The 24,838-nt window shown below is 31.0% G+C and overlaps 1 protein-coding gene and 1 long non-coding RNA gene across 28 annotated transcripts; one reads left to right on the top strand and one right to left on the bottom strand.

Annotated features, from left to right (window-relative positions):
- Positions 1-1,006: 1,006 nt before the first annotated feature.
- LOC143256110 (uncharacterized) lies at positions 1,007-16,537 on the bottom strand. Of its 25 annotated transcripts, XR_013031065.1 has the most exons (7): positions 16,162-16,524; positions 11,895-11,967; positions 7,490-7,555; positions 6,216-6,272; positions 4,770-4,896; positions 2,483-2,758; positions 1,431-1,818 (listed from the first exon to the last, which is right to left on the bottom strand). It is a non-coding gene; the product is annotated as an uncharacterized LOC143256110 (long non-coding RNA). The 25 variants fall into 25 exon arrangements; XR_013031074.1 differs by lacking the exon at positions 7,490-7,555 and having other exon boundaries at positions 2,483-2,674; positions 16,162-16,530; XR_013031063.1 differs by lacking the exon at positions 7,490-7,555 and having other exon boundaries at positions 6,167-6,272.
- Positions 10,974-24,225, top strand: LOC143256109 (uncharacterized). 3 transcript variants are annotated; one of them, XM_076512863.1, is made up of 5 exons: positions 10,974-11,237; positions 19,020-19,085; positions 19,278-19,331; positions 20,443-20,518; positions 23,990-24,225. In XM_076512863.1, the coding sequence occupies exons 1-5, from the start codon at positions 11,201-11,203 to the stop codon at positions 24,057-24,059; spliced, it is 303 nt and encodes a 100-aa protein (XP_076368978.1). In that variant the 5' UTR covers positions 10,974-11,200; the 3' UTR covers positions 24,060-24,225. The 3 variants fall into 3 exon arrangements, with proteins under 3 accessions (XP_076368978.1, XP_076368977.1, XP_076368979.1); XM_076512862.1 differs by lacking the exon at positions 23,990-24,225 and adding an exon at positions 21,150-21,377; XM_076512864.1 differs by lacking the exons at positions 20,443-20,518; positions 23,990-24,225 and adding an exon at positions 21,150-21,377.
- Positions 24,226-24,838: the final 613 nt, after the last annotated feature.

Below are 24,838 nucleotides of genomic sequence, written 5' to 3'. Positions count from 1 at the left end.
CCCATTTGTAGACTATCCTACCAAACATTTCTTACAAGCATGAGATGTGTGAGATTTATTTCAAAATAAACTGAACACTGGCTTTCAGATACGCAGCACGTAAATATGTTTAATATTAAGTAAAAACCAGCTCTAACTGTCTGATGTAAGTAGAGGATGAAAAGTCTGTTTATACAAATTATACTACTACTTGTAATATTACTACAGACATATTTGTTTTGTATATGTTACAAACAAACTGAATTATTCTATAATAGTAACATCATATGCTCTTCTCCATTAGTTTGGTAAACAACTTTGTCAAATTATTTAGCACCACAAAAAAGTCACCTTATAGCAACATCAAGGTACAGCACAGTGACAATCATTTAGCCACTTTTTCATGGTTGTAGTACTGTTTGTTTGTTTTTAGCATCTCCCACTATATTAGAGTATACCATATTAGCAGGGTAACAATCACATTACCATTTTTTTCCTTGTCAGAGTACTGTGTTTTTCTCGTGTCTGCCATTAGGATGCAGCAGTTGTGGTATAGTAACAATCATTTAGCCATTTTGAATTATTATAACACAATGTATTATTATGTTACAGCATACCAGTCAACTATACCTAAATTATTGTACATAATACTAACTGTTCTCTCCTGTATTGTCTGCTCACCATTTTACTTCACCACATACCAGGTTGGCAATTTTACTTTGTATCCACATGATGATGTTTCTTCCAGTAATAACTGGGACCACACTTGAAAAACTGTATTAAGTACCATTCTAAAAATCTCATAAAGGCCCTTGGTGTTTGTTTTGAAAACACATCTTTACAGATATTGTTTATACAGATGACTCTCTTAACACAACTATATCAGTGTGTTGAATCATAAAGAAGACAGTTTAGATCTATCATAGCTGCTATTTATTAGACCACAAGGTTTGTTTATATTCTAATATCTGTATGTAACTTTACAATTAGTTGTTAAGTTATATTCAGAAAAACACAAGGAATTCAGTTGTGTCACAACAACAGTTTATTAGATGATTCAAGTTCATTTTCTACTATCTATATATTACCTTGAGACCAAACAGTTATGAGCTGGCTATTAAATCAAATGGAAAATTAGAAGAGAACTATAACACTGACCCGAGTTTAATGTCGTTTTTTTATTATTTGTGTTAATATCACAATTTAATTATAATATCAAACTTCCCTTAGAATCACACTCTTTCCCTATTCTATAACACAATAAATGGGCTAAACAAAAAGTGATTTAAAACTGAGAAATAAAGCAACACATGGGTCAAATAATTTTAATAATTTAGTGTCATAAACGTTTTTGTCTCTCACAAAATTTTAAAACTATATAGCCAAACAATCAAAAACTGGTCAATATATTTTGTCACTTCTTGGCCTAATTTCCCTTTATGGCAGACATGAATATGGTAAGCTCTGCTCTAGAACTGTCCATTTTTAACAAAACTACAGTAAAGAATGATAAGAATCTTTATATTTTATTAATGTTAACTGAAAGCCTGGTTCACTCACTTCTCAGAATAATTGATATCAATGTTCTTGACATTGAACAGTCACATTTTACTAATTCATTAAACACACAAAAAACTGAATGGATACTTTCCATCAAGCCAGTAATTATAGGAAACCAAAATATGTAACAAAGGGAAGAATAAAGTACAATTATACTAATCACTGTTTGATGTTAACTGTCTGAGCTGTTTTAGGACGGTTTCTACCAACTTCTTCTTGTCTCGTTGATTCTTTTTTAATGCTGAAAATATATTTTTCTTCTTGTCTGCTTCTCTCACCCTTAAGGGAGTAAAGAACATTAATTCACACTAAAAGTATGGACAGGTCAAATTAATAATATTTTAAAAAATTAGTAAATTATATTATTAACATTGTACAAATCTTTTTCATTCACAAGCCTGAACAAGACCTACCTAAAAAAAATAAGACCCTTTAAAAAAATGTTGCATTATTTGAAACTTGTATTTTTAGCAATAATTTTATTTCTAAAACAACTTGAAAGGTAGTTATACACTTTTCATAAATAAATAAACATTGCAATTGGTTCAAAAGCATGCATTATAAAATATAAAGTGTAAACACACCATTGTAAAGTAAAAAAAAAAAAAACTTTTATCTTTATAACACAAATTCATCAATCAATCAATTTCTTTTATAAGTCTGCACACACAAATTTGCCCTAAACAATGTTTTAGGTAACACTGCATTACAAATCATTTGCTACTAGAAAAACTCAAGTGATTCTTGGTAATTAAATAGTTTTGGTTTCAGATATGTAATCAGAACTTGTCCATCACCTCTAGATTTTAAGATACTGTAGTATCTCACTACTTTATCAACAATATGTGTAATACCATACAATCAGCTCAGTTCAATAGGTTTATACTGTGAAATTAAGTTTACATAGAAAGTTTAATGAACAAAAGGAATAAATTTTGATAACTTCAAACAGTAACTGTATTGTATTGGTGTAAAACTCCATATATATTGTTCATATGTGCTACTTGTTCTTGATAAAATTATAATGACTTGCACCAATTTTGCTTCATTCCATGTTCACCTTTTCTGCCCAGGAATATTTGAGGAGTCCTTCAACTGAGCTTAAAATGGGCAGAGTGATACACCTCTCTCTCAACTGCTTTTCACTCACTCACTCAGTTGATTACTTTGTCTGGCTCTGCGCACACTCAAAAGAAAGTCCATTTTCCTCACATCATTCCTGTGATATAATCAAATAAAATCAAAATTTTGTTTTTAAAATATTTTAAACTAGTTCTCTAAACATAATTCTTTTATACTTTTTAGAAAATTATTTTATGTACTGACTGCTTTCACTTCAAGTCCAAAAACCACCTAAACAGTTTATGCTACATTTGTGTTGCACAGTTTCCAAATCTGGCTTCACACAGTGGCTAAATAAAAGAAGAGCAATTGTGTCATTGACAATTTCAATGATACAGTGTGAGCCCAAAGATCATCTAACTAACTGTTATTTTTGCATTAATATTTCTGGATATTCAGACAAAACTAAACAATACACTAAATATCCAGAGATTGTGATGAAACCAGTATCTCATGGGGATGATTTTCTTGTGTCACATCCAGCAGCAAAGTGGGAAATAGAAGTTATACTGCAAAAAAGACAATGAATCATCTTTACTTCCTTCATTTAGTAATTTTACCCCTGTGGCATCTCAGCATAAACTGCCTCATTTGATCACACAAGATGAGCTAAATGATCAGATCTGTGACTTGTTTTATACTGAAACAGCATGGGAATTTTCATTTACGGCAATGGAATTTATCATAAAAGTCTTGCTTCTCACTACAGCATGCAAGATACTTTGTGTTTCTGTACAAATGTTGATACACTAATTGAAGAATCAAGTACTGAATATACTCTCAAGAAAGAAAACATTTTACCAATTCATCTAAAGTTAGTGTGAAAACTGTGCTTTTACATAATGGGAACACTAAGCCATTGGTTCCTGTTATTAATGCTGTGAACATAGTAGAACATGCAGCTTATACCTGAAGCAATCAAATATCCACTACTGCTAAGTCTATAAAGTGAGTATACTAAACACTGTAGTCTGTCTGGGATAGCCAATATCATAAAATTCATTTAAAAAAAAAAAGGAATGGCCAGTGAGAGAATTATGTTCCAGGAAAACAGAAAGTTGAGTTCCAACTTTCACTGAATCATCAAGATATGTTTCTTCCCTCACTCCATCTGTCTTATAAGTTTCAAAAATTCAGTGAAGTAAAATCTAAAAGGTGGTATCTTTGTTGGGTCACAGATTTGGGAAGTGCTGATGAATGGTGATTTTGAAACATTACTCAGTCAGAAAGAACTTCCTGCAAGGAAATCACTCAAACTGGTTGTTAAAATTTTCTTAGAAATTTACAGAGATGAAAACTATGTTGTGACGATTAATGATATCTCTGAGAACAAGAGGAAAACTGGGTCCAAGATGTCACTACAGTTACACTTCTCACACTTTTAATTAAGCTTCTTATCAAATGATCTAGGTGCAGTGAGCAATAATCTTGGTGAGCACTTCCCTTAAGTTATGTCTATAATAGAACAGTAACATAAAGAAAGACAGTGGAATCATGTGATGACAGAAGATTACTGTTGATTCTTATAGCATGAAACTAACAACATACATAAAAGATGCAATAAGTCAGTCAGGTATTTTGTAAAAAGAAATAAATAATAATACCATGATGAAAGTTTTAAACATAGCTTAAGTGTATTTTCAGTATATAATTACACATTGTTTTTTAACATTCTTAAATGCAATTTTCAATAAATAAATAAAGTTATCAGAGTGTTATTTTCATAATATATAAGAATATTTAGAATAAACCTAACATAGCTCAAAAACTAGAGGTGATCAGTAATATTCAACAATTTTTAGAATCAGGATCAACAAACTACTCATGAACAGTTGTATTTTTATTGTAGTAGAGAAGCTTTTGTGCACAGTGTAACTTCTAAACATATAATTACTGTGCAAAATTACTCAAACACTTATATGCTTTACATATTTCTAAAAATTACTTTGATTGAATGACTTAAGGATATTTCAACACATAAACAAAAAACATGAATTTTATCTCATAAGTACAACTCAAAGCTGATAGTTAAAACCATATATAACTTATATTATAAAGAAGCTTACACACAGAACAACCTTAAATATAAAATTTTCAAAATTACTTACAGATCAACCTGTACAAACTATATACTTCATGATATTCCTACAAGTACCTATATTCTTAGTTATGCCAACTAACAAGACATGCTTTAACAGATATGAGGTGTTCTTTCATTATAAAAATCCCAGGCACCTAGTTATCATAAAAAAAAGGTTAAGGAAAACTATCGTATTTATATGCAAGAAAGTATCAATTAATTGTGCAAATTTGTGGTAAGCACTGTTAAATATATGAATAAACAAACATTCTGAATTTAAGTGGTTTTCTACTAAATAAAACTAATTATGGCTAAATTAACTAACACATTCATGATTATTAACTTCAAAATGTAAAATAGAATTTTAGTTATAAACATTATACCATAAATTTAAGATTTTATTTCTATCTACCTTAGAAAAATAATATATTGATAATATTTATCTACTTTGTATTCAATGTTTTATTACTCTCACATTACACGTGGAGATGAAAATCTAAGAATGTTTATTTAATGTGAAGCATTGGAACCTATCATCTTGTGAATATGTGCAAATTGTATGCATGTATGATTAACTGACTACACAACAGACATTCAACTATTATTAAACTCTCGACAGTTAAAATTGATTCATTAATAATTATGGTATTAATACAGAGAATTCTCAAGTTATGTTTAATATATAACTATGATAAAAAACATCTACAGAGAGAAACTTTTTGGTAATAAAATCTACAACTGTTTCCAACTTCTGATCAAAACAAAATACCTACATAGTTCAAATAAAAATTAAACGAGTAATGAATATTATATACGTCTAACATATCACCATACTTATGATGATTAAAAGGTATTGATTCATCTGTTATGGTACCCTCAATGCAAGCAAATTTTTTGCTATAATCCCAAACACAAAATTCAGCTAGCTTAGGAGGTTTAGTTTTGTTCTAAACACTTATCTTAAGATAACAATGCAAAATAATCCTCATAAACAAATATATATATCAAACAATTTAACCAATACTAAAAATAAACTAACATTAAGGAAAGAAAAAATAAAACATTACTTTAATCACAGTCTACAACTATTTATCATCTTACCTTCATTCTTTCTAAATTTGTATTTACATCTGTCAAAGGCTAGTTGAGAAACTAAATAAGACTTAACTTTTAATTTAAAAAATGAAACTTGACATCTTGCAGGACATGTCTTGGAGTAAGACATCAATAGTATCAGGTTTCTTAAGGGCAACATATAACTAGGTAACTAAACATACAACTTTTCAGGTGGCTATACGTTTCCTTTTTCCTTTTTTAAAAATCAAAACATGCATAATAATTATTGGAAAGACTTTAACAATTTATAATAAAGCAAGTTATAGTGACATTTAAAATTAACTTTGATCACTTTTATGTTCCACTTACTTTTCAAGCAGAACTACAGCAACTTGTGGGTTTACCCTTCAATACTTACTATTTTCTTGTCCATAGTCATGAAAGTAGGTTGCCCAGTCCCATGTCATGAAAAGATCTAGAAGTTATAAGAAAATATAACTACAAAAATTCTGCAAGATAAATTCCAGTGCACCAAAATAAAGTAAACTGCTATACATAAATTAACTAACAAAAATTACAAGAAGAAGGAATTGTACACTATAAGTCAGAAAGTAATAATAAGAAATCAGTTTTAGTGAAAGGAGACTGATGGACTCTGTGACTAAACTAAAATAATTGGAAGATGTGATATCAAAAAATATATGGAACTATTTTACTTGGTAGAGTTTCCACAGTTAATACATCTTTAATTATGTTTGTTTGTTTTTCAATTTCATGCAATGCTACACGAGGGCTATCTGCACTAGCCATCCCTAATTTAGAAGTGTAAAACTAGATGGAAGTCAGCTAGCTATCCCTAATTTAACAGTGAAAGACTAGAGGAAAGTCAGCTAGCTATCCCTAATTTAACAGTGTAAAACTAGTCAGCTAGCTATCCCTAATTTAACAGTGTAAGACTAGAGGGAAGTCAGCTAGCTATCCCTAATTTAACAGTGTAAGACTAGAGGGAAGTCAGCTAGCTATCCCTAATTTAACAGTGTAAAACTGGAGGGAATTACGCACTTTAAATACTACACATTCACACTAAGACACAACTAGCTATCATCTGATCTTAACATTAGTAACAGAAGGTGTATTTAATGGCCTAAATATAAGCATTGGGTGTAAAACATTATTATAACAAAGGCTTAGTTGAAACACTACTCCATTGAAACCCTTGGTAACTTTTATCTTACTTTTGTCTATACCTCAATGTTAATAAACAACTTAAAAAAATATAAATAAAATGCTATTTAACTTATGGTGGTGCAATAAGTGAGCCTAGGGTATTATTTGTTTTATAATTAAGCTTAAAAATGTACTGTGCGATAACTTACTCTAAGCTCAATAAAGACAAAATATCAATTCTAAATCTAAATAATTTCTGAATTAAATTGTTTTGTTCTATCACCAAAGTTAACAAGAATAAAAAACAAACCAATATGTATATTAAACATTCACAACATAAATACCATAGTTGACCTAACAATATCAATTGGGAGTTTTGTTACAAAACAATGATATAAATTGTATACCATTACTATTAAAAAAAAGAAGCATGACACAAACTGTTTATTATATATATTAACACCAGAGGGACATTTAGAGTGTTCCTTCTACCACACACATTATACTCTTTAACACTGTAAATACCTGACAGCCATAAAGCTTCTTATTTCCAAAGAATGCAACATGTAGATCTTCAATGTTTTCAGTTTACTAAAATGTTTAGTTAAAATAAAGTTAAGTTATTTGAATTTTTAAGTCTATCTCATGCTACTTTTATCATTTTTATAAAGTACTTCATAACTTGTTCTTAATGTTTCATGAAAAATTTAAAATCTTCCCAGTAACAGTAAGCAGAGCCAATCTTTATGCATATACTCAAAAGGTGATTTACAAAACTATAACTTTTATCTCTGTATTTCTATAGACTGGTGGAACTTTTAAGCAAATAGGTCTATTCAGATACCAATAACTATTTTGAATCTATTCAATGTTACACAGCGTGGCTTTCAAATGCATTACTAAACTTTTGGAAAAGAAATAGCAATAACTAACATACTGAGCAAGACTTTAAACTGAACAAAATACACTATTCATTTCAAGCAGGCCAAACTAGCCTAACAATCTTTTGACTGTTTATGTACATGTGAAACTGAATGAGTGTTTAAATCTTTATCAGTACTACATATAACCCAATAAAGGTGACATAAAATATTTTAACTAGATTGACTATTCCTTTTTTAGGATAATAAAGAGCAATGATTAGTAGGGCACATTACAAGTACAGATGTTGATGTCATTTATGTCAATAATAACAGAAGACATTCCTGTCATGTTTAGATGTACATAAAAAATGTGTGCATCACATGAAAGATGGCAGTGACAACAGTTAAAAAGATGTTAAAACAGTTTTCACATAATAGAAAAATAAAAAATAAAAAGGAACGGGAATTACAGAAAATGATAATGTAAAAAAAATATACAGGAAACAATACTAATATATGGGAAATAGAAAAATGAATAAAAATACAGGTGATATTAATATATAGGAAATACTAATATATGGAAATACAGATATTAATATAATGAAACAATAAATATATGGAAATAGAAAATGAAAAAAATGGTGATATAATATACAGGAAACAATATACAATACTAATATATGGGAAATAGAAAAATGAATAAAAATATAGGTGATATTAATATATAGGAAACAATACTAATATACGGAAATAGAAAAATGAATAAAAATATAGGTGAAAATAGAAATACTAATATAAAAATAGAAAAATAGGTGATATTAATATATAGGAAACAATACTAATATATGGGAAATAGAAAAATGAATTAAAATATAGGTGATATTGATAAAAAAAAAAAAAAATACAAAGTTGTTTTGAAATTTTTTTAAGAGATGCACAAAGGTCATTAATTCTAGGACTAAGAATGATGTCATACTGTTATAGAATTTAACAATGCTATCCAATAAACATCCTTAATTTCTTTCTAAAAGTGGAAAAGATTCACAAATAACAATGAACAGTTGTGTTGAAACTTGAGAAAATTAAATAACCTTAAACAATATCAAACCTAATGAAGGGCAGTTGCTTGAAACACTAGTTAAATAATGTAACTGTTTTTATCCTTTTTTTAACTTTAGGTGTTTATAAAAACAATATTTCTTTTGTGAAGTAAGAGAGGATTCCATGTACTGTAGACCAGCACAGTGCTTCCTTGTACCTAGAAAAGCATGAGACCTGTACAAGTAAAACTTTATACAACCTTCCCTAACAATGGCTAGTGACCAATAAAAGCCAGCCTATTAACCTGAGACACACATCCTCTAATACAAAGAAAAGCAATATGCAACAAAATTCACATGATACAAACGTGAAACTCCCTTGAGTTAAAAAAAGAGAAAACAGACCTCCATGATGGTCACTGAATATTTAAACTACTGTATGTATATATATATATATATATATATATCAACCAGTCTCTGTATCAAGAAGACTAATGATTGATTTTCAGCCACGACTACAAAATAAATAGTTCTTTGAGATTTCCAAGAATATGGAAGCAGATTATTTGTCAAAACACAGGATAAAAAGTAATGAATAACTGGTATCTAGTCGTTAATAAAAAGTTCTCAATTAACAATCAGGCTGAAGTGACCATACAGGTTACTAACCATGACAGTTCATGAGCATCAGAACTATGGGATGGACAAGACAAATACAAAAACTTGTTCACCATTTACCATTCAGATAACTAGACTAGACTGATGTTTCAGGCAAGACTAAGAAAAGAGGATTCTAAAGTATTCTAGAGATGTTTCTCAAGCAAATTAGAATGACCAAATACAAAGTTCACCAAAATAATTATAGCAGAAGTAAACAATCTGATTAACAATTACTTTGAACTTCTTTTAAAGCCTGTAGAAAAGTCCAGTGATTTAGTCAACAGAAAAAATAATAAAAAAAAGAGAATAAAAGCAAATAACTTCATGAAGAAATCACAATTCCAAGAATTACATGACAAAATAAGTCACTCTCACATACAGCTGTGATAAGACATGTAACTGGATTACTCGAAGTTCAAGAGAGCGAAGTCAACAAAAAATGTATCAATTACAAACATATATGTGACATTTATAATCACGAGTACAAATGCCATAAATACATTGACGGATGTCACTGACAATGAATGTAAATCTCGTGTATATATTTGGTTCCCAGATATATAAAAAGTGTTCTTGACTGAAGCTAACGGGCAAAAAATTCCAGATTAAAATGCACACAGAAGCATTTAAATGACATAGTCTTAAGTACTCACATCAGAAACTCACTGATGAGTAGTGTTGATAAACAAAATAACACTGAAAGTCATATCTGTTTATCTGATCAGAACAGCAGCATTTTAAAATTAATTTATATGCAAATTACTGAATTATGTGCAAAATTTAACTAAACATCTTTACAATCCATGCATGTGAATGAAATTAACATTATAGTATATAATTTAATGTTTATGTTATCCAAGTTTTAATTCTTTGTTACAACAGAAACATTTAAAATAAATATTTTGCTCACATAGTTTGCTTGTCACATGATCCAAGTTATATAAAAAAAATCTCCAATTTAACAGAAACTGACTGTAAACACATAAGCTCACAATGCATACAACTGTCTAGATGCCAATGTATTTTCACATGTCCTTTTGAGACATACGATATATGCAGTCTTAGAACTGAATCCACTGCAAAAGAGAAATAGATTTTACAGCCTTTTATGGGTGCTATGCCAATCTTCTATACTTTGGAAACAAATTTATGACGTACAAGTAATTAGTTAATACAAGTGTACAAAGATGTTATAAAGAGCTCAGTTTACACTCCACTCCACCAACAGTTAATATGAAATTGGTGTACAGTTTTTGTACTGAAGTCGAAGTAACAGCCTGCAGTACTATTGTCTACAGCACTTACAGTGGTTTGTTACCTCAAAATGCTATAGTTAGAGACAGTTGAATTGTACTTAAATCTAATTTTTATATTTTAGTTGACTATGTATAATTTATGTTTTAAAAATCCTATTTGAGTGATTTAATTGTTTTTATAAGCTTAACTTGTTACACAGATTGTGAAAGCTTTATAAACAAGATGGTATCTATAACAGCCATCCTGTTTTGGCAACACACCTATGTGGGGAATTTCTCAAAATAACTTCTTCATAAAAGGCCTATTGGTATCAGTTAACATATCAGAATAAATAGTGACAATGAATTTTAAAGGAGAGTTAAAAATAAACTATAAATGAAAAGATAAAGACATTAAATTATGAATATGTGAAAAAGATGACTATACTAATAAATTTCTATAAAGATGTAAAAGGTATGTACACATTTTTGTTAATTTTAAAAACATTTCCCTGCACTCTCTGTTGATGATGACAAATAGAGTTAGTAATACGGTGCATAAAAGAGAAAAAAAAGTACAAACATTTACCTTAAAAAACAACAATTGATGTTCATTTATGAGGTTCTAGAGGTTATGCAAATGAAATGTAGAAACAGTAAGGTAAAACATATTATTTTTATACTTTATGTAAAAATTACTTTGCATGTGAACTACTCAGAGTCCAAGTGTAAATAACTACATTAAATAATGAATTTTTATCAGAAAAATCCAAAAAATATTTACAAAATAAAACTTTTGCTGAAACTACTTACTTTAATGAAAGTTTGTTATCAAGTTTTAAGGAAATAATTTCATTAACTAGTTTCATTTTTGAAAGGCATTTCATGAGAGTTGCATACTTTTCTTCCTATGAGCATATATCATTCTTCAAGGTTTAATGTCTTCCATAATGTAACTGTTAATTACATATCTATATACATAATATATGTCTATGTTACATACATATACAATATTAATGACTATTCTACAGCAACCACATAAAATGTATTTAGTCCAAAAGCAATGTTTACATTACTTGTAATATCTTTTAATATGAACTTAAATAGTAGACTTTTGTAAAGGTTTACTAACCTGCCTAAGATCAGCAAAGCACATCTGAGTGCACCTTCTTCAAACCCTCTAACAGGTTCTGAATTAGCAAACACTATTGAAGACAAAAAAGAACTCAGTTTAGTTTATATCCATTAATGAATAATTATTATCTGTATTTGTTTTAAAGGCCTTAACATAAAATATTTGGATTGCCAACACAATTCAGTTTTATTGAAGCATAAAATGCTGTTTCGTTTTTGTCTTTGATCTGCTTAAACATAGTCTAGAAAGCCAACATCCAAATGCAGTGGAGATTGTGTGAAAAGTGTATCAAAATGTGTGGAATAAGATTGACCTCATCAACGTTTGTAGAAACTTACTACAATGAAAGAAGTATTTTCATAATAATGCATTATTATGGCCATCAAAACTGAACATGATTTACAATGAAATAGTTCCAAGGGCAGCAGGAAACCTGAAAGTTGTTCTTAAAAGATAAATGAACCCTTAAACAAATAATACTGTGTAAGACTATTAAGTATTCTGATTATTTACACAACTGAAAAATAAATAAGAACAAAACTACAATAAGAATTTCATTAATTAATCAACAACAAAAATAAATCTCTTCAGAGAGAACTAAATCTAATTAAAAAAATACAATTCCTAATTGACCTAAAACTTTAAGAAGTTAATTATTCTTGGGTATCTTTGAAATTAGGTTTTGATAAAAATGGTTTTATGTTTCAGATGTGGTTTAAATAAACAGTTTCAATTTTAAGGTAATAACATTAAAGTGTGATGGTCCATAAGGTACAAATTTTCCAAACTCTTAAAATTTCTTGATTTGCATATACTGTGTTAACCTTATTTCCCCAGATGTTAAAAGCTTTAAAAAATAACAACAAAAGCACTTTCAATTTTGTCCATAAATCATCCATAAAAAAGATCATAGCATAATGTGTTTGCTAAATGCAAAATTTCCACCTTCAGTCATTGTCTAATTCAACAGAAATACCTTTGTTGCAATATATGGAAAATAGTCAAATAATGAAACTGTTATTATATTAACGTCTATCTTTATATTGTGCTGTTTGTGTCCCAAGAACCACAGTATTTACATTATACATACATTGTACCTCACTACTATAACAACTGAATAAAACAAGCTAAACCAGGTTAATATATGTGATTCATCCTCACTGTCAAGCTGAATTCAGAGAAAGTACACTTTACTTAAAGAGATGGGACTAAATATTTGTCCACAGAAAACCATCCTTTCATTTTCACTACTGGCTTACATTATGCACTATATCTTATTAGTATGATAAAGCTGACTTAAAACTGTAAAATGTTCAAAGTTGCATCACCTACTTCAATCTTTTTTTATCTACCTTTGTACTAAACTCACTGACTTTAATCTTTTGGGATCTTCTAGAAATTTTTCCCTCCGTCCAGGATGTTTTTTTGGCCTCTAAATTAACAAGTTAGGGCTGAGAGATGCCTTGGGTCTCTTTTACAACTGGATGATATATCCATATCAAGGCTTACAATATAAAATTGGATATAAGGCACCTTGTTAATTTGGAGGCCAAGAAAACATACTAGAGAGAAGGAAAAATTTCTAGATGATCCCAATTTTCATGAAAATATAGGTGATTTTCAACAAAATAAGATATTAAGCAGGGCAACAGTGAAAGTTATGTTTCCTATACAGAAAATGTATTTCATATAACTAGTCTCATTTAGTGCTGCCCTCTATGTGAAAAAAAAAGAAAGAAAAACATGCCACAAGCCTTTTTTCCTCCCTTCCTTTGGAAATGACTCATTTTAATGTCTCTCATGCAAATTACCCTGGATAATCCTCCACAAAGGAAAGTGCTATACACTCATTATACGTGCAACTTCCTCTATTCAGTTCTATCAAATTACTGTTTTGAGTTTTAGTGGAGAATTGAATCACTCATTTTCAGTGGAGAGGAAGTACATTTTATGTATAGAAAAACTAACTTCTGATATGGTACATTAGCTGTATTATATAATCAGATAGAATCACACACTGAATTGGTGCAAGGGAAGAAAAGAAGCACCCTTTGAAAGAGTACAAAGGACACACCTTATGTCTAAAGAATTAGATATGTAGATATGATGTGGGAGACTACACTACTTCTAAATCAGCCATACTCTTCACCAATCTGGGAAATGTGTTGTATATTCTGGTAGACAAAAACTGAGAAGTAAATCCAATTAGTATTGGGGAAAAAATGGAAGTGTCCCCAGACACAAAGTGGCTAGGACATGATGGACTGTACTTGACAACTACATCCAAAATCTGTGCTGCTGGAAACTGACACAGATAGAGAGGGTGGGTGTAGAATGAGGATCATACCATCTTCACCTGAAATTAATGAGACCAGAAGGGATATCAAACCCCTGACTCCTGAAGAGAGAGTATGTTAAGAATAGAAAATGGTATATCAACTTAGAAAACCTGATGTCCTGGATTGAAAAAATGTGTATGAGAGAGAAATTGACCAGAACCAACCTAAGACAAATAACATCTTCAGAATAAGCTACACAAAAGACAGTTGAAGGGAAAGAACCACAACAATCCCAAGTTCCTCCACCATGCTGTATCAAGGCGATTGTAGGACGTAGGCACCTATTGTTTGTTGGCCCTACCAGCCATATAAGTTAAACCAAAAATTAACTTTTAAGGAAACTTTTCATGGACCTATAGTTTTCATAGGCCCCAGGCACTGTGCCTAATAAATAATTCAGCCCTGCCTCCACAATAAGATAAAGTATAATTGAAGGAGGAAGTCAAACATATTCACTACAATGTGCAAAAACTTATGTTTTTTGCTTTTACTCTATATTATAAAACAAAAAAAGGAGACTTAGAAACTGATTGAAAGACTATGACAGATAGCCAGTCTTCAGTTTTAATAACAACAACAAACAGCTGGAATAGAAACTGTGAAAGAGATGATTTCCAGATTCAATGTTCTGTTGGACAGAAGGTCTTGAACTACCTCCAACAGAAGCTGGCTGTTAATGGGATCCTGAGGAAGGAAAGAAATGGATATCTGTGATAAAAAGAGGAAGGTAAAGGAAGCATAGGACATGTTCAAATAATCCACCAATCTGTGGTGAAACACTGCCAAGGGGAAGAAAGTCACACAACTGAGCTCCCATCCAGTTATCAACTGGTACTGTTGATATTATGATGATCTACACTGAAAAAAAACACCTGGAAAGAGGAACAGGTAAAAGCTGGGAAGCACCAGGATGGGAAACAGGAATAGGGGCTTGTCTCGATTCCAACTGTGGCAAATGAGCTACCAAAAACGAAAGGATAGAGTGTTCCTAGCATGCAATTCCAAAGGGTCTGGAATACGTTTGAAAATATACTAAGAAACAGAGCTACACATGATTTCCTAAGTGGGCAGCAAATAAATCTGACAGAAGGCTGCATTTTGACCCAGTACGTTTCAACAACAGAAAAATGTATGCAAGGTGAGAGTAGAGAATGAAAAATGAGTCATCTTAGAAGTAACAAAGGAGAGGCTGTTCCTCATAAACCTCAGGACTTTTGTACAGAGTATCTGAAAGTAAATGTATGGTAGATAAATACCACAAAAGTAAGGATAAGACAGAGGCATGGGTTAAAAGCACTGGAAGTCAGGGGGTACTCCCAAATTGGCAAAATAGATTCCAACACCTGTGAGTCTTAAAACGGATAGGCTACTTGATGGTTCGTCAAACAAACTATTCACAGCACATAGGAAGCAAGACATGCTGGAACTCTCAACCAATTATGAAGTAAATTGCTTTGTATGAACCCTAATATCCAAAGAAAGTGGGAAAACTAAATATGGTAAAGAAGAACTAAGAACTATCATACAACAAAAAAAGGATGAGGATTGTAGGAATTCATAAAAAGGGATAAAACATCACATACCTGAGAAATCATACCTAAATACGCAATATTAGACCGAGCTGACTCTGCAGGAGGTGTACAGGGAAACATGAGAAAATCCTGTGGTGGAAAAAGGCTATAAAAATCTTTCTCGGAATGAACAGGTTCAGATTGTTCATGAGATGAATAACTTCAAGAGAAAGTGGCTGACTCACAGATTGACCAGTCTCTCACTGAATAATTGCAAATAATTCCATTAACAGGGTTGCTTGCACCTCCAGCCATAGTTACAAAACCGGCACTCTGGGCTATATCTACCTCATGTGCTTCGTAAGCACTCACGAATTTTCAAAACAAACATGTACAATATTATATCAACTATACCTTGTCCTATCCATTGCCGACGATCAAACACAATAAGAACAATATTTATATAAGCAGCTTGTCACAGCAACGAATCTTACGGTGAAGACGTTTTCTAAACTGATAGAGTGTAATCACAATTCATTGTACTTGAGAGAAGACATTGATATTAGGCCTATGATGTTATTAACTATACGATTTTTATATTCAGCCCCCTAGGTATCTTCATGGGAGAAAATAAATAAATTTCTTTTTCTTATAATTCTGTTCCAACCAGTATGTAAACAGTTTGTTTATGATGCTTTTATTTTTTAATATTTTAACTCAAATTTGGGAAACTTAAGGGAAGAATAGAAACTTTTTAAATTCCGTATATGTAATTTACCTGCCAGGCGAGTTGTTTGAACTATTTTCACAACAATAATTGTGATTATTTAGCAAGTATTATTGTGAAACAACAATGTCTTATTTTGTAATAAAATAACGTAAACATTAGATGTTTTTTCACACGTATCAATTTGTATATTTTAAATTCAAATCAAAGCTCTTTAAAAATGGAACTGTGGTTTCTGTTGCCTCATCATAAATTTCACACCTTTTAGTTTCTGTAATTTGTCTCCGTAACTTTAACTTTTATCAGCTCTTAGTGTTTAATCCGAACTCCGTAACTTTTATGATATATTGTTGTGGTGTTTCTTTGTTGCCTCTAAGCATGATGTGAAACAACAATATCTTATTTTGTGATAAAAATAACGTAACCACTAGACGTTTTTTTCACACATTTTTGAATTTATATATTTTAAATTCAAATCAAAGCTGTGTAAAGATGGAATTGTGGTTTCTGTAGCCTCATCATAAATTTCACACCTTTTAGTTTCTGTACTTTGTCAGCTTTTACCGTTTAATACGTAACTCCATAACTTTTATCAGCTTTTAGTGTTTAATCCGGAACTCCGTAACTTTAATATCATATTATTTGTTCTTACGTGCTTACAATATTTATAATATTAACAATGAAACAGTATCTTAGCAACACAGATAATTAGGAGACATTTTGTAAAAAGTTAAAGCTACTACTGCAAGCAGATTTTAAGATATAGAGATGGTGAAGTTCTTTTTCAAAACATTGATTTTTATGGCATTTTATGCTCTAATAATAGCAATGCCTGCACACATCAAACTTAAGCCTGAAAATATTGTACTTGGCGCCCCACAGGTGATTCCGTGTGTCCCTGACGGCATTGGAATCAAAAGATATACGTTTGATGTTTTCCAGTATTATTGGTTTGGCCCCTACGGTGGAATATCAACAGACGATAATAAAATTCGGGTAAACAAAGCCACGGGAGATTTGATGATTTATAAATTTGATTTTTCTGATACCGGTGTGTATAAGTGCGTTATTGAATACACAAGAAACTGGGAGATAAAAGCACAAAAACCAATTTTCATCACTCATTTCTTGGAAGGTAAATGCTTATAAGAATCGATTTTGGTAGTGTTTAGAAGTAAAAAAAACCTTTAAATTATGGATCGGATTCCATCCATTTTTACTACAATTTATGTAAAGTGTTATAAGTTCGATATATATTTAATGATTGTACATTAATTTTCCAAAATCCATGAAATCACCTTTCCAACTACCAACATACAGCTCAGCGCCATTGTTTCCGCGTTAAGCCTGCAGTGTTAAAATATTGAAAATCAAATTTGTCTGCAGATATAAATTTATCATTACGAAATAATTTTTGATTTATTATTATTATATACAATAACTAAATACATACATAGATATGAATAAATTTAATCAATAGCATTACACAATTAATGAAATTAGACATTCCGTGAAGTCAGAAAACGAGATAACCTTATGTTAGAAATTAGAAAGGTTTTGTTGTTTTCTTTACAAGTCATAGAACAAATAATTTTAAAAAATCAAAAGTGTTGAATGATTTCTTTAATCGTCTGTGAAAATATTGAAATTACAAAATGCTACAGTGTTATAGCAGAAAAATGTTTCTTTTGTTACAAACACACAGTAAGTTCTGGTATTCAGAGACATTGTTTAGCCACTTTTCACATCCAAGCGATGAAACGATACATTCTTATCATTTGAAATAAGAAAGTTTGAAGAGCTTATTTGATTAACTATATCTGTTACTGAGCATATCTTTAATTTTGATCTGAGTGTAAGACTAGAGGGAAGGCAGCTAGTCATCACCACCCACCGCCAACTCTTGGGCTACTCTTTTACCAACGAATAGTGGGATTGACCGTCACGTTATAATGCCCCCCACGGCTGAAAGGGCGAACATGTTTGGTGTGATGGGGATTCGAACCTGCGACCCTCAGATTACACGTCGAATGCCTCAACACATCTGGCCATTCCGGGCCTTTAATTACCAAAATTTGCGTTTTTCATATAGCAAAGCTACAAAGGGATATCCGCTGTACCAACCGAGGGGAAATCGAACCCTTAACTTTAGCATTGTAAATCCTTATTTATTATTAATTATGAAAATACATTGAGTTGAAACCTCCTGTGACCTACGATACAATAGATAAAGAACAAGATAAGCTATATTTGTTAGATTTTGTTTATACCTTACAGGATTTCCAATGTATGAGCTTTCACGAAGAAAAGTAGTTAATAATTTGTTATGAGCCTAAAGTGTCATATCAGGTCAAAAATTACTCTAGTGGCCCAGCAAACTGTCTGCGTGCTTCCAATGCAAGAAACCGGGTTTCGATATCCGTGATGGGCAGAGCATAGATAGCCCATGATGTAGTGTTGTGCTAAATTACAAATAAATAGTGCAAAATATTATTTCTTATGTCAACAATACTTGAACTACGAACCATCTTATACTTTATTTTAGCATGCGTACAACCAAGTGAAAACTACCAATGTCCTGAAGGACTCACACTGAGACATAACCTGTGTTGTAAGTTGTGCTTTCCTTCAAAGCGTTTATATGTGTGATCAGTATTTGTGAATTCTAATTTTTAAATAAATCGAAAAAGGAAAAACTGTTTCGAACAAACTAAGCAATAAATTAGTTATTATATACTCCATCTATTATTTTATTTTTAATTGTCAAAGTTAACATTGTAAACATTTCAAGCTTTTTTCTTAGATCCAAGTCAACCAGGAACGGAGGAAGAAACATACGTTCCTTCTCCAAGGAAAAGTAAGTTATGCTACATATAAGATTACGTAAAACGTACCTTTAACGTGAAATAATATGTGTGGAAAGGTTGTTGACAAAATGTCGTGATGGAAAAATATTACTGTGACGATGTTTGTGTTGACGAGTGTTGTTCTTTCTTCCCATTAAATTTCTTCAATCCCTTATTCATGAAGGTAAAAAATGTAGTAATGTGTGAAGACCCGATCTCTTATAATATTCCAGTACATTGTGGACATTATTTTCTATTCTAAATAATAAATATCTTACCATTTCACCACTCATAGCAACTCAGGTAAAACACGATTCACCAAACCACGTCTATCATTCCCACTAATTCACTGTTCACAGTTTGAGCTTTTCTGTTGTCTGAAGTAAGTTTTTGGACCAGTAATTGTATGCCATAAGTATTTTCCTCCTCCTAGTATTGTTGTATTATTTAAACCTTGACTATTTTATAAAAACTGGTTGACTCGAACAGAGTTTTACATTAGTTTACAATAAAAAGACCGTCCATGTACTTTCCCTTTGAATTGTTACCAATAGTTTTCCAATATATTCTCTTTCGTTTGTAGTTCATTTAGACACTAATTACAGATTTCTTTGAATAGTGAAACATATAAACAGTATTCAGTTTACAAATTGCTAGTAAGTCAGTGTCGACAATCATACATCCTTGGAAGTCTGAGAACTTGTTACTTTTGCCTTTTGTCTTGTTACAAATATATATAACTGCTGTAATGGTGGTCAGTCACGTGACGCATCAAATGATCATCCTGATTTGATATGAAAACACAGTCAGTGTATTTGATTGTCATAAGATATGATAAGTAAATATCTTTACTTGGATTATCAAGGAAAAAGTAAATCTAAAGTGATACTTTACACTTCTTTACCTGTACTGTTTTATCCATGTGCATTAAACTTATACGTGTTTGAATAAATAAATAGAATAAATATTCGATTCCAGTAACTCAGAACGCTGTGGTTATCTTGTTATTTTCACTGTAAGTATACCAAATGAAACGTAGCCTCCTCCAATACTATCATATAACAAAAACAAATTGCACTTGACTAACTAACTTTCTTTTTAACTTGTATTTTTCCATTTCAGCACCATCCATGTCAGAACATACGATTCCATTGGTAACTGCTGCAGTAGGAATACCACTTTTGTTAATTTTTCTAAGGTAAGAACAAAACAGTATTTTTTTATGTTTTGTTGAATAGATCTTAATATAATTTCTAAGTTATTAATAGTTGAACCATGTGTGTATATACTTAATAATGAATTTAAAGGGGCTGAGAAATAAAAAATATATTAGTTACTTTATTTTCATTAGAATGATAAATATTCAAAAGGTTACAAACGCTTGCATTAATAAGAAATATATAAGGGAAATTAGCATCATTAGTTTACAATAAAGTGTATTTTAAGTGTGGAGATTCACTTAAAGCTTAAATTGTGGATCACTTTTACAATATTACAAGTTCTTCTGATGAAAACATTCCTTGTAAGTATGTTATTGTTCAAACTGTTTTTTATATGTAAATACAATAAGGTACTGTGCGTGTCAGTAGAAATACTTGAAATTGAAACGTGTAAAATATGGGTAACCTAAATTATTACAATTCGAGTACTTGAGATAAATATAAAAGGCATTTTCATTCAAAAAAGTTCTTTAACTAATTAATGATTTTCAGTTTATTTCAATATGGTCTTAAAATTGAAATTTATCAGCGAGTATAATAATTATTCAATTATCCCTCTTGAGCTATAACATTTTATTCCTGTTTACATTTGTTATCTTTATTTTAAAGAGATGCAGCAGGGGTCAACTTGCCATGTCCACCGTGGGGAACTGAACCCGCCTATTTTAGTGTTATATGTTCATATACTTACTAACGTTCCACTGGGAGAGAACGTCCCTGTGGATGTCGTTGTTAAATATTATTATTTCTAGATTATAATTATATTCCATTTTTAATTGACATAACACTGATGTACAAATAAGAGTCAAATTAAATCATCCATGTTATTTATTAGCGCTTTTCTTTTGTAGTGTCATTATTTGGAAGTGCAATTGTTGTAGATGTAAAAGAGTAAAATCAGCTAACACAGAAGACCATACAAATAAAGATGATAGAAAAAAAAATTAAATATTCACTTGTACCACAAAAAGATGAAGATGAGTCTGTTAATACAAACGAGAAGAGAAAATGTAAAAGTATAAAAGAGAAGAGGGCCAAAAACGTTCAGAATTTTCATCTTCCTGAAGTAAGTATTGTGATAACGGGAAATGTCATCACATTTCACTATTTCATACCGAGTGTCTGGGACTTACAACGCTAGAAACCGGCTATCGATAGTCGTGGTGGGTAGAGCACAAATAGACGAACATAACAAGAATGTAATATACCTTCAGTCACATATATTTACTTACTTTCTATACATTTTATGCTGGTGTTCTGCGTGAAGTTTAGACACCGTTATAAATATAATGTATTAAGGCTATAAACTTTACACTCTAATCTTCCACCTTATAAGAAACGTTTAAATTTAATGGTATCGATTTTTAGAAGGAAATTGCAGTCGGTTTAAATGGATACTTGATAACAAGCTTCTAGAGACGTTGTGTGTAGATATATACATGTAATACAGGTTTCTTCTTTATCATTGCAGCCATCTCAAAACATTTTGGAAATTGTTGTACTCTATTGACTCTGTTTATGAGTCATGTGTTTTCACAGTTATTGACACAGTTACAGATGAATCTTAACTTGGTATAGGTATACAACAACAACTTTATGCCATGTCGCTTAGCAACAAAAGTATAACCTGATATTCTTGTTAATCTGTGTACTCAAAGTATAAAGTGAAATGTATGAACAACAAAACTGTAAAAATTACATATTTTCTACTGTATTAACATTTGGGAAGATATATGAAAGATGCTTCTAATATGAACATTTTAAAACGGTTCCACTTGGATAGAAGCTGTTTCAAATTATGGTTCTAAGCCCGCTACGGGGAAAGGAAGGCGTTTTATCAGTATTTTATCTCATGGTTTTCATTGATCTGGTCACATATAAGGGAGACAATTATTCATGTCGTTAGATAACTTTTCATTAATTATGAAGTTACGTAAATTCCGTCCAAGGGACTAGCACTTGCGCTGGTATATAATACCATTATATACTATTATATTCATTATATATAATACCATTATATTCTTCATTACCATTCAAGCCGTCTCCAAACCTTTAATAAATGTTTATTCTATAGATTTGTACTGCATGACTCTGTTTATGAGTCATTACCTCGTAAAGTTGGGTTGTACTCATTCCATTTAGTAGTAGAGAGACATATATACGTATGATGTATAATGTGAGGACTTCCATCCTTCATATACTACAACTGCTAATTTAGTTGTGTAAGACTAGAGGGAAGGCAGCTGCTAGTCATCACCACCCACCGCCAACTCTTGAGCTATTCTTTTGCCAACGAATAGTGGGATTGACCGTCACATTATAATGCTCCCACGGCTGAAAGGGCGAGCATGTTCGGTGTGACGAGGATTCGAACCCACGACCTTCGAATTACGAGCCGAGCGCCTTAACCACCTGGCCATGCCGGGACATTTATATTTGCTTATTTTCTTTTGCTGTTTAACAAACCGGCATTAGCCAAATTTTCTTTGCTTGGATAACTGTAGAACTTTGATGTATCTTATCTGATGTTCAAACACCCCTTTCGTCATGCCAAAATTTTAAACAATAGAAATTCTCTAACAAGTTTACATTTATGCTAGCTAGAAACTTTCTAATTAAAAACACTGGACTCATTTACGCACCACATAGAGTTAAAAATGTATTTTATTTTACTTTTTATGAAGCATCATTATTGTCGTGTTTGTATTCTTTTTGCGCTTTAGTTCAAATCGATATTGATGAATTTCGCAGCGCCATCTCGATGTTAAACTGTTTCCAAACAAATATTAAAATATTCGAATTTTAAATACAAAGGCACCCATAGATTAAGGACATCTGGTGGAGCCCAGTAATAGGACCGAACACTAATATCTCTAAAAGTCTGGTATTAATGCTCATGGTGAGCAGACACAGATTGTCCGTTTTGAAGTTTTCTGATAAAAAAAAACAACAAAAACAACGTAGAGTAAAATTCTCGATAATTGCAGCAACTAAATTAAAATATACATCACGCAATTTATCATTCTTAAAAGTATAGTTGTTGGTACCAACGTTTTTTATTTCAATTTCTTTTTTAGTTTGATTATTTTTGAAATTCTCAAATTTCTAATAACGCTTGTTAGTAATTGTTCACATTTTGTTCTGTTTAGTACTGGAGACATATCGTACTTTCTACAGAGTTTTCCCCGAAGTAAAGTTGTAAATATTTCGACATGCACAAGATAAACATTCCCTTCCCTTTTTACTTATTAGAAATCAATTTATAGAGTCAATTAGTTTGCTCAAAATTTGGATATTTCAATAAAAGTGTTGTTCGAAAACGTATTTGAATTGATATCCACTAAATTTATATAGCCCAGTTATCGGTAGTTTCATTGTATTAATTTTCAAGAGTTAATTTCTATATAATGATAACTAACATCAACCTATCCTGATTCTTGTTATTTTAGAAAGAAACAAAGGCGAATGTTTTCACCAATAGGAAGGACATCCAAAATACCAATGCCTCAAGTGAAATAACAAACATTATCACAAGTCTTGAAGGATCACATGCCAAATATTTTATAACAAGACAGCCTCATAAATATAAACCAATTATCTCATATATATCAGAAACTCCGTTAACTGAAAGGAAGAAGGTACCTTCACCTTGTAGACGTCACAACAAATTTACGAAATACAAATCAATGAGACCTCTTTACTTCAAAGAACTGCGAGATTTGTTTAACGAAAGGAAATCATCAGAGTCAGAGGGTTCTGAGGACTAGAGTCGACAGACAAATTGAGAAACGTAAGCTCCTGAAACATAGTTAGATCCACAAGAATTTTTTGACTAGTGTTTAACCGAAATAGAAAGCCAGATGCAAGACAACAACAGAATAACTTCTATGATCGGACGATTTTCTTCACTAATAAGAGACAATGACTCTCGATTTATGTTTTCTTGTCCCGGACTTTCACAAACTTCACATCGATAAAAAAATTAAAATAAAATGTATGTAAATAGAAAATAAAAAGTTATAGAGTATTTAAAAATTGCCTGTTTTATCGCTTTAAAAATCCATGTTTGTTTCAAGAAAATGATTATTTATTACAGAAGCTTTATAAATTATAACTTCACTGTAGACACACAAGTTGGGGAAAGAATGATTTCAAATTAGTAATTAATATGTTTTGGATATACAAAACTGTTTAGTTTAAGAGTTATTATTCAATTTATTTGGTGAGTTAATATTTAATGATTTAAAAAAATAATAGTGATTAATTAAGTTCAGTTGTATGACGTGGCAAACAAACAA

This window comes from Tachypleus tridentatus, chromosome 7, assembly GCF_004210375.1.
Source record: "Tachypleus tridentatus isolate NWPU-2018 chromosome 7, ASM421037v1, whole genome shotgun sequence".
NCBI classification, from domain to species: Eukaryota; Metazoa; Arthropoda; class Merostomata; order Xiphosura; family Limulidae; genus Tachypleus; species Tachypleus tridentatus.
The sequence above is the reverse complement of the archived record's forward strand: the minus strand, read 5'-3'. Positions and strand labels throughout refer to the sequence as shown.